Here is an 11,599-nt window from a genome sequence, read left to right as displayed (position 1 = left end):
AATAATACTTTTTACTATGTTATAACCATTTAGATGAAATATCAAATCCACAACAAGGACATGCATGCTCTCCCTTAGTACTCCACTCAAACAAATCGGCATATATAAGAAAATCGTTAATGGTCCAAATTAATATTGCACGTAGTTGAAAGTTTTGATTTTTTGAGGTATCAAAAGTCTGAACTCCAATTTTTCAAAGTTTTTGCAACTTTTCTATCAAAGGTTATAGGTATATATCTATATTGTTTTCAAGACTTTTTGGACTAGGAATAAGTAGGGAAATAATAAAGTTTGGTTGTTTCATGCAAATCAATAAATGTGAGTTATAAAGTATCAATATAACAAACCAAGTGCTATGTGTCACACTTATAGTTTTGAAAGTTTTAAATCATCAAATGTTAATCCCAAGCGAACATTACAAGGTTTAAAGGAAAACTCAAGATATTGAGAATCTAATTCATTCCAAGCTAGATGTCTTACACATTCATCTTTACTATGCTCATATTTATGCCAAGTCATAAAGGGAGCATTCTTTGAAGACATCAATAACTTTTGTAGTCCTAGAATTAAAAGAAACCAAAGCAAAATCTTGGCAGCTTTTTTTTTTACACTATATTTTAAAGATCATTTTCTACATCAATCAATCTTTCTTTCCACCTAAAATCATTATATTTTAAACACATTTCTTCATTTGCCTTATCATTCTAAAACAACATGCAATCATTGGAATAAGCATGGATATTTTTATATCCCAAACTTAAGGCAGAAATCATCTTTTTCAATTTTAATAAGACTCTGGCAATGTATTACCTTCTGGTAGAGTAAGTTTCAAAACTTCTAACAATGTATTAAAAGATTATTTGTCCAACCATTAAAATACTTAATGTGGAACAAATAAATTACAAAGGAGAGCTTTGTGAAGTTTTTGTAATTTAGATATGGTTTCTCCTCAATATCTTTAAGTAAACCATAAACTTTATCACTATCAATTCTATAACCATGATGTTGCTCTCTACTAGTATCTTCAATTTGTATGTTACCCATAATAACATTTATAGCTCTTTCAACTATCATATCATGCAATAAATCATGAATGTCAAGATTTAATTCTTTTTATTTCTCATTAGTTGTTCTAGTAGGTAAACATACATCTAAGACATCCTAGTGAAATACCCATTGAACATATCTTTTGCGAAGACCATCACATATGATGTGATCAAATGCATCTTTCCTATACACTCTATATGTGTTGATATATTTAACATAAGGATACCGAAATTTTTTATCTTCAGATGATCTTGTAAAGGTAAAATCTAAAAAACTAATGACTCTTTTTATGTATTCTTTTATTGGCTCTTGATATAAGATTTATCCACGTTTTATCCATAAAATGTAAGATGATTTTTCCTAATAATAAATTTATATTTAATTACTCAAAATATATCATCTCTTAAAAAAACTCAAAAATTGAAGCAAACTTGACATTGGCAGTAGCAATGAAAGTTACCTAAAAATGTCAACTTAATTATTAGTAAGTAGTTTGTTTTATACATTCACCCAATCAAAGTTATCTAAATATCAACTTAATTATTAGTAAGTGATGGTAAATAGTTACATTGATAATGACAAATATTTATAATTGAATGTATTATCTTTGACCAAAGAGATTTCAAAGAAAAGTAAACAGGAATGATTGTTGAACTCTAAATACTATGTGAATGTAAACCTAAAAAATCAATTTCATAATAATCAATAACAAATTTAAAAATAAACATAAAAATTCAAATGATCACCTGAGAATAACAATCACTGGATACAAAATCGCAGTTGTGCTAATGGTTACATGAAGGAAAAAACAACTTGTAATATAAAAATTAGCAATCATCTTTCAACATTGCTTTATTTTTCTTACTTGTAAAGGATCATTTGATAGTTGGCATTAACATATTTTTCACCTATTTGGACATGTTGCTATAGTTAACTGATAATGAATCTATGTCAAACATTTCATAGTTATATATATTTTATGTCAAATATTGATTAAACTTTATAATAAGTAAAATATAACTTAATTAAATAATGCATAATCAAAAGAATAAAAGTAGTAAAATACGCAATAGCTAAATTAACAATACAATAAAGTAAACTAAAGTAGAATTATGTTAATAACCTAATGTAGTAATTTAAAATTAAGTGCAGTAAAATTTTAAATTGTTAAAAACAAAAAAAGTAAACCTAAAACAGTAGTTAACTTGCATTCAACCTATTTGCCGCCCATTTTTCTCTATTATTAGTACATTTAAATGGATTATATTCAAACTTAACCTAACTCTACTAACCTTTTTTTAAATGGATTATAATTCAAAATTTATCTTAATTTTAAGGTTACCTTAAATTTAGCAAAAGGGAAAATGATCTCTTTGAAGAAATGAATAAATTTGAAATGATTCAATCAAAAGGAAAAATAAAAAAAAAAGAAATTAATTTGTGAGGGTAAGTACCAGGCAGATAAAAACCATATCCAAATTAAAATATTAAGTAATACCAAAATCTCAAAATTACTCATTGAGTTCAAATTATGTCAAATTTGGAAAAACCCAAATTGAGAAATGAGTTTATAAGCAAAGATTTAAGTGCATTTCAATGTGGGTTATGGCAAAATGCTAGTAGTCCATATAATATTCAAGAAATTATGTAAAGGAAGAATGGATATGACTAACCTTTGGAAGAAGAATTAGAATTGCCAAAGAGAAAGAAGCAAAAAGCCTCTACCAACAAATTTTAAGTCCAAACATAGAGATCTTCAAAATGTTCTTTTTTCTTTCCAATGAAACTGAAATTTCAAAAGAAAAAAAGTAGCAATGAAATGCACAATAACCTTAAACGATTGATTGGCTTGGTTTTGTGCATTTTTTGCTAAACCTTAAATGAGTCATTGACACCATATTGAGATTTTTTTTTATTTTTTAAACTTTTGGAGCTTTCTTGGTTGTTTATTTAAAAAAAAAATTGATACATTGATAGTAATTAATATAATACTTAAAAATGTATTTAGAACTTATTATCATTTAAAATTAATTAAGTTACAAATTTTATTTATTAATAATTATAGTTTTCGAGAAATTATAGTTTTTAAAAATTTTTATTAGAGGGAAATATTATTAATTAATATTTTCAAAAAAAAAAATTAGGAATTAATTTTTTTTGGAGCTTATACCCACGGTTATTATAACCGTCAGTATATAATGTACTTATACTTATAGATATTTATACACATTCAGAAAAAATTTACTTATATCGATGGTTGTACAAGGTGTTGGTATAAATATTGTGTATTCTTATGGTATTAAAAATTTATCAATATAGATATTTTTTATTGACGCAATTTGATTGTCAATATATTTAAGTGTCAATATATGAAAAATTTTTTGATACTGTATACTAGCGGGTAGATATAATCATCAATATATCCTTTGACTATACTGACAATTAATTACTTCCATGGGTATAAATACCTATAGATAGTATTTACTAGTTGAAACTTATACCAACAATTAAAATACAATCCATTAGTATATAAATATGTATATTGATGGTTATTTATATAATGTTAGAAAAAAATCAATATCTACTAATGGAAGAATAAAGTGTTGGTATAGATATTGTCTATACTGATAGTAACAAAAATCTGTCAGTATAGATTTTTTTACTTACATAATTTGATAATCAGTATAGATAAGTGTTAGTATATAGCATATTTATATTGATGAATAGTTATATATTATTAGAAAAAGTTTATCTATATCAACAATTATATAAAGTATTGATATATGTGTGATATATTCTGATAATATTAAAAAACTATCAATATAAATCTCTTTTCCTAAAATAATTTGATCGTTAATATACCTAAACGTCAATATATGAAAAGTTTCTTATAATGACTTTTATCACTTATAAGATCCTTGGGGTTACTGTTATGTAAAAACATGATCTAGGACTTAAAATTCCAACATATATTGAGGCCTAACCTAAAATTATCTCACAACAAAAAGAAGCCAAAACAAAAATAATAATACACCTATCAAGCTTTTATCCCATTCGAGATACTTTTTATATAGAGCTATATAAATTTTTGCTGACATAATTATCTTATTTTTCCACTATCTACTAAGTGTTCGAAATAATTAAGCAAATAACTGGATATTGATTTGACTTTCAAAATGTTGATTAGGAGATGGAGGTAAACATTACTGATAAATCACTAAAAATTGATAAACTTACGATAAAAAAAAGTCAAAATCCAAAATCCCAAAGCGATAATTTATATTTAGTGGCATCATAAGTTACAATGTTTTATTTGTTACTAAATATTCTTCCGATATTTATGTCCGGGAAAAATGAATATTTAGTGGCATCATAAACTAGCCCAAGGCCATTGGACTCTAATCCAGCTGAGTTAGCCAGAATCAGTGGGATGAGCATCAAATTATGCCACAAGTTTATCTCGATTTGTATTGAAGAATCATGAACCATTTTTTACTTTCGCAGGGTGACTGACACATAGGTGCAAATTGAACACGTGTAAGATAAACAGAAGGCCCGCGTGTAAAGCCACAAACTGCTACACGTTCAAAAACAACTTCATGGTCGCCCGCTCTCTCTGTATTTGTAAGGCAAAATCTTCGTTCTCTCTCTCAATGATCATCATTTCCATTCCGAGTTTCTTCTTTGGGTTTTGATTGAATCGTTCGTCGTCGTAAGATCTCTTCTCTTCAATAACTTCTTTTTTTTAACTGTCATTTCATCTGTTTTGAATATGTGGTGCGTCTTCGTTGATCAGTGTCTTGAATTATTTTATCATTTTGTTGTCGCTATCCTTCAATAAAATCAGGATATCTGTTGGTTTTTTCTTTTGGCAGATTATGAATTTGATTTGCTTGGATTATATCCTTTTCTTTTCTTAAACTTTTGAGCAGCAACAAAAGCTTGAATGGTTACAACAGCACATGCTGAAGAACTCTGAAACAGAGTTTTTCGTCATTAAAATCGATCTGTCTCATAACTTTATGTTCGCTTTGCTCTCTTGCATTTCTCTTTTAATTCTGGATTCTGTTTTTGTTTCTATACATATTGGTTAATTTTTATATGCTTCATACATTTTGCTACTTGTGTAAATTCGAGTGTAATTGGCAATTTTAAACCTGGCAGGTTGACAATATAGTAAAAAAATACGAAAGCGATCCGATTTAAAATTTTAACAAAAAAATCATATGTTGTTTCAACAGAAATCAATAAAATGTGTTTCATATTTGATGCAAAATTGATAAATATGGATACACGAATTGCCATATGATTCTTTAACTAAGCTATAAAAGAGTTAGACCTTGGCAGTATCCTTAATTCCCTCTTCTTCAATTCTTGAGAATGATCCCGAGTCCCAACCTTCAACTGTTAAGGTGACTGGGTACATGGTGCATTTGAATTTGATTGGTAATGAAGATAACTTGTGTGTTAATATATGGATTTGCGTCTCATTTCAACCGAGCTGAAACAAGACTGTAGCTCCTAATATTCTTATTAGCCATTTCGTTTCTGGATCAATTATTAAAAATATCTAGTGTCTTTTTAATGCCTTTCATCGTACCAGTGATGCTCGTATGTCGGAGAACTGAATCTCGTTCCTTTCTTTGTCAGGTTTTGCACAACCAGGAAAGTTTAGGTCATTCCAGAGCAGTCTGCATTTTGCAGTGAAAACCATTAGAACAACCAAAGCATTTAACTGAAAAGTAAGAATGTCCGGGGTATCTCTTGCTGTGGCTCCTAGAAGTGAGCCTGACCAAACAATAGCACCAGGGGAGAAACCTGACCACAAACCTCTTCGCCAGCAGCAGCAGCAGCAGCAACAATCGGTGGTGGGAGGTGTAATGGGATCATTGCGTGTGATTGAACTGCAACTAGTAGCTTTCATTTTGGTTTTCTCAGTTAGTGGCCTTGTCCCACTACTTGATTTAGTCTTCCCAGCTTTTGCCTCCACTTACATTATCGCCCTTTCACGCTTTGCCTTCCCATCCCACGGCCATGTATCAACTGGCTCGCAAGAGATTTTCCACGGCAGCAAACTCTTTAGGCTCTATGTGATTCTTGGAACTACAATAGGGCTTTTCTTGCCACTGGCGTATGTCTTGGGCGGCTTTGCGAGGGGTGATAATAATGCTGTTCGATCAGCAACACCTCACTTGTTCTTGCTTTCTTTTCAAATACTAACAGAAAATGTGATAAGTGGGCTGTCTTTATTTTCACCACCGGTGAGGGCACTTGTCCCATTACTGTATACAGTTAGGAGAATCTTTGTTATCCTTGACTGGATGCATGACGTTTGGCTCAACAAAACTCTGCCTGCAAATGCACAACTGAAGGTAATTCTTAATCGAATTCGAATTCGAATTCGATATTGTGCTTTGAAAATGTCCAACATACTCTAATTTTGACTGTGCAGGACATTGCATGGGATTGGTTTGGGAAGGGCCTGGCCGTTGCAAACCTATCGTACTTCTCGATCAATCTCTTATGCTTTTTGATTCCTCGATTCCTCCCTCGGGCCTTTGAGAGGTATTTTAGGGAGAGGGATGAGGTTCATGGTAAGATGTCAGAGGACAAGCGTCCTACAGCAGCAAACAAGTCTCAAGCAACAGATAAGAAAGTCGATTGACTCTGCTCTCGGGTGTTTATCTGCTTTCTCGCACCACTTGAAGTGGTTGCAGTGTTAAACAGTCTGCTGCATCTAAACAGTCGTCCTCTTTGTAGACTTCTTGACAATGACAATGTTAGAATATTCATTTGTCTCGCTTATTCGTTTATCTACCTTAGATTAATTTTAAATAAATCTTTCTTTGTTTTGTATGAGAAGTCTTTGTTTCTTTGTGCGGTACTATCGCCATAAGGCAGGCTTGCAGCCTACCAGAAACATAGTTACTGTAAATGGAATAACAGTTCATTTAAATATGAAACCTTTCCATTGAGCATAGAATTTATTATCCCTTTCAGTTCTCTTGACTGGGACATGTCAAAGTTACCATAGTACTAACTAAGGAAATAGGAGCTTGTTGAAAGAGGAACTGCTTGTTGCTGTAGATTTCCCATCCTTTGCTTCCATTTTATTTAGTTGGCTTTGGTTGAAAATCCTATTTTTCTGTATGAAATCATCCATTTTCCTTTGATTGGGTGAGAATCTCTGAAGCAAGAGGACATGGCTGATGACCAAGAATATTTGTTTGTTTGAGATGCTGGTTGAGAATAATGTAGCATTACACAGTCAGGTTTTACACAACCGGGAAAGTTTAGTTAATTCCAGAGCGGTCTGCATTTTACAGTGAAAACGATTACAACAACAAAGCATTTAACTGAAAAATAAGACTGTCCGGGGTATCTCTTGCTGTGGTCCTAGAAGTGAGCCTGACCAAACAATAGCACCAGGGAAGAAACCCGACCATAAACCTCTTCGCCAGCAGCAGCAGCAACAGCAACAATCAGTGGTGGGCAGGTGTAATGCGATCATTGCGTGTGATTGAACTTCAACATTACTTCAACAATCAGCAGTAACATTACTCGTGTCTTGCGCACATATTACATGCACAATCAAAATGTAGTATTGCTAACATAATTTAACATGAAATCTCGTTAGAATCTTTCATAAAGTTTTAAGATTTAGATATTTTAGTGGTAAATTAACCAAGAAAAACAGCTTTGTGCCTTTGACCAAATCCCATCCCTATCTGCAAGTTCACCAGTCCTATTTGCACCTTGAAAGATTTTGGGTTCCCTCTCTCCCCCTCTACGCTCTAGGCGCTTTTGCTCGGTTGTTTATCTTGCATTTAGTCGGTTGTTTATTTTTGAAGTGAAATTTGTAAAATTTTTTATTAAAAATAATTAAATTAACATTAATAAATTAAAAGATTTTATTACATATTAAATGTATAAAATTTTAAAAAATTTTAATATATATTTTTAGTTAAAATATTAACAAAATTTTTATCATTAAATAAATATTAATCAAATTTAAATTATAATATTTAATAATTTTTAATTGAATTTTAGTAAGTTATTTATTTAAAATTTTTATTAAAATTATTATCAAATCATGTTTAAATCACCCTTAAAGTCGTTTTTCACTCTACAAATTATTGTCGTAAAAAGTGCAACCTGCCATGCCAATCCGTCCCCTCCGACTTGAATTATTATAATGCATATATAAAAATATTTTATTTAAATTTAATTTTAAAATATATAAAATATTAATATTTAATATTTTTAAATAATGACCAAACTTATTTGACCCGACAAGTTTTGAGTAAAAAATTTAAAAAATTAATCAAATTTAAATCCATCAAACCTATGTATATCAAATTTGATTCCATTCAACTTATGTATAAGTCTAAGTCAACGAATCGGTTGTCTCCTCACTCTTTCGTGTAAATTTATGATTAGAACTCTCAAATTTGGAAAGTATTACCTTTTCCTAATATTCTGACCATTCCTTTTTTTCTCTTTTATTTATATGATTTGCAAATGGCAAGATAATAGGTTGAATAAAATTATTTAGAATTATATAAATTTAAATTTTAATTATCAAAATTAAAATTTTAATATTTTATTACATAATTTTTTTTTAAACTTTATAAATCAATTACACGTACCAGGAGCGTGATACAGAGATTAGTAATTATAAGATACATTCTTTTGATAATTTTAAATATGATATAATAATATAACATGAAAATAATATAAAAAATTTATATATAAATTTTTAAAAAATATGTTTTATGTTTATTCATATCAAAATAAATTTTGATATAATATAATTCATATTTTATACATATCAACACGTCTAAATGTCTAATACAATATAAATAATATGTTTAATTTAATCTTATCATAAGAATATACGTTTAATATGTTTAATATATTTTTATATTTATTTTAATTGAATATAAACATATAAAAATTATTTTAATTTTTAATCTTTTAATTATGATACTTAATTAACTATTTAATATCATATAAAAATTATTTTAAATATTTAATTATATTACTTATTTAATAATTATTATAACAATATTTTTTATATTAATAATATAAATATAATATAAATATTAATATTAGTCATATAAATTATTATTTAATTCTTTAATTTTTGATAGTCTATCATTTTAAATTTATATTAAAAATTAATATAATTATGCAATACATATTAAAATTTATATATATATATATATTAAATACATATTAAATGAGTATTAAATTTTTATTTTTTTAATATGTAATTTTTTTTGTATTATTAATATATTAAGTTTATTTAATTATAAATGATTAATAATTTATAATTATTTATTATTTTAATTATATTTTTATATATATTCATGTTAATTATGTCTATTAATATATATTCGTATTAATCGTATTTATTTATATATATTCGTATTATTTATATCATATTTAAATAATTAATTATATACATATTAATTATATCATATCTCATACAACATATATAATATACATATTATATTCGTATTTAAAATTTGAATATAATTTATAATTTATGTTATATTTATAATTTATGTTATTACATGTATAAAAAATGATAAAAATATAAATTAACATCTTTTCTTCTTTCGGCTTTTTCTGCCAAGTAAATAAAATAAAGGAAAAATAAATAAATTAATTAATAATAAGAGATTAACTCAAAACACCAAAAAGTTTAAAAAAAAAGCTGTTTTTTTTTTTTATTATTTTTTAATAAAAAACACCCTAGCTGTATCATCTTTCCTTCTCAGGCTCTCCGTTATCCCATAAAAATCCCTGCTTTAATCCCAAGCCTATTTTTTACCCTTTTTTTGTAACCAAACCGAACCTCAAAGAGAAACAAAAGCAGCCATGAAGCTCAAAAACAAAGGTAAAGTATACCCATCTCCTCCTCCTTCTTCTTCTTCTTCTTCTGGTGAAGACTATCTTTCCATTTTGACGGTTCTCCCAGCTGCCATTTTGGCTCTAGCTTCAGTCCTATCTCTCGAGGACCGGGAAGTTTTAGCTTACATGATAACCAGGTCCCTCAAAACCACCACCAACCCATGTTTGATTTCTCAAGATTATTTTTCCAAGAAAAGATCTTACAAGAAGCCACCACCAACCGCCTCCAAGCTGACCCAAAAGACTCTGGTTTCCTCCCACGTTTTCGATTGTGATTGTTTCGACTGCTACACTACTTACTGGTTCCGCTGGGACTCTTCTCCTAACCGTGAGCTTATCCATCAAGTTATTGAAGCTTTCGAAGATCATTTAACCTACGGAGAATCCCAGAAACCTTCCAAGAAAAACGCGCGGCCCAAAAGAAGGGATAGTAACAACAAAGCCGCCACTCGAGTCTCCGATAGCCTGGCTGTTGACATCCCGGGTCAACCCGAGCATGAAGTTCTCGTCTTGGAGAGTTTTACCGTGGAAGCACCTGTTTTTACTGATGACGTCATTTCAACAGGGAAAGATGTTAAAGAAGAGGTAGATGAAGTGGCAGAAGTGATGGAAACTCAAGAGTTTCCAGTAGTTAAGGATACCGACATTGAAGTACGGACAGCGGCGGCGGCGGCGACGACAAGTAACCACAAGGGTTTGGCTAGGAAGGTGTTGCCAGATGTTTTAGGATTATTAAATTCTCGTTTATGGGGTCTTTGGAATCCAAATGTGTAATATTTGTCAGAGATAATTTTATACACATTAGAAATGAGAAAAATAAATATTACAAATATATATATATATATCTATATATATATATATATATATATATGCAAAATGTTAAATCTATTATTGAGTGTTGTGTGAAATTAGGGTTGAGAAAAAAAATTGAGAAAATAAAAAATTATAATATTTGATTTGATTTTTTTGTTTGATTCAAATAAAATTTAAATATTAAATATATATATTAAGTTTATATTGAATTTTAGATTAAAATATGAAAAAAAAAAAAAATCAAATTAAATTATAATTTTTATTAGTTTTATATATTTTAAATTTTATAAAATAAAATAATTATTTTATATGTAAATTTATTTAAATATATTAAAAATTATATTAAAATAATTTATAAAAACAAAAAAATTAAATTTATAAATTAAATTAATAAAATTTAATTTAGATTAAATTTATTTAAAAAATTAATTTAAATTTAAATCGAATTTAAAAAATTTATAATATTATAAATTATTTTAAAAAATTAAATTAAATTAAATTCGATTCGACTGTCAATCCTAACGAAAACCTGTAACAATTCAAAATTTATATCTTTTCTTTTTATTCATTTGTTTTCTTAGGAACTAAATTACATGATTAAGTAAGATAGTTTCAATCGAGTTGGGGCCAATTAAGAATTTGATAGATATTGGTAGTCATTGTTATAATTATATGATTTAAACAGAGATAATTACAATCCTATCTTTATTTTATTCGGTGCTCCATTTTGCGAATGTCAATATGCCATTTTCTATGCTTTTTCTTTTGATTCCTTTTGGTTGGAGCTCTTTGGATTAATACTGTTTTTTTGCCCTTTTTT

General features: G+C 28.3%; 2 protein-coding genes across 2 annotated transcripts; both read left to right on the top strand.

Moving 5' to 3' along the window:
* Positions 1-4,665: 4,665 nt before the first annotated feature.
* On the top strand, positions 4,666-7,373 carry LOC111288219 (uncharacterized). Its single transcript, XM_022879010.2, has 3 exons — positions 4,666-4,759; positions 5,698-6,419; positions 6,500-7,373. The coding sequence occupies exons 2-3, from the start codon at positions 5,796-5,798 to the stop codon at positions 6,710-6,712; spliced, it is 837 nt and encodes a 278-aa protein (XP_022734745.2). The 5' UTR covers positions 4,666-4,759; positions 5,698-5,795; the 3' UTR covers positions 6,713-7,373.
* A 2,396-nt stretch (positions 7,374-9,769) lies between these two features.
* Positions 9,770-10,835, top strand: LOC111287807 (uncharacterized). The gene has a single exon (XM_022878474.2). The coding sequence runs from the start codon at positions 9,934-9,936 to the stop codon at positions 10,738-10,740; it is 807 nt and encodes a 268-aa protein (XP_022734209.2). The 5' UTR covers positions 9,770-9,933; the 3' UTR covers positions 10,741-10,835.
* Positions 10,836-11,599: the final 764 nt, after the last annotated feature.

Source organism: Durio zibethinus, chromosome 4 (genome assembly GCF_047325235.1).
Source record: "Durio zibethinus cultivar Kanyao isolate XHJ-2024 chromosome 4, ASM4732523v1, whole genome shotgun sequence".
NCBI classification, from domain to species: domain Eukaryota; kingdom Viridiplantae; phylum Streptophyta; class Magnoliopsida; order Malvales; family Malvaceae; genus Durio; species Durio zibethinus.
The sequence above is the reverse complement of the archived record's forward strand: the minus strand, read 5'-3'. Positions and strand labels throughout refer to the sequence as shown.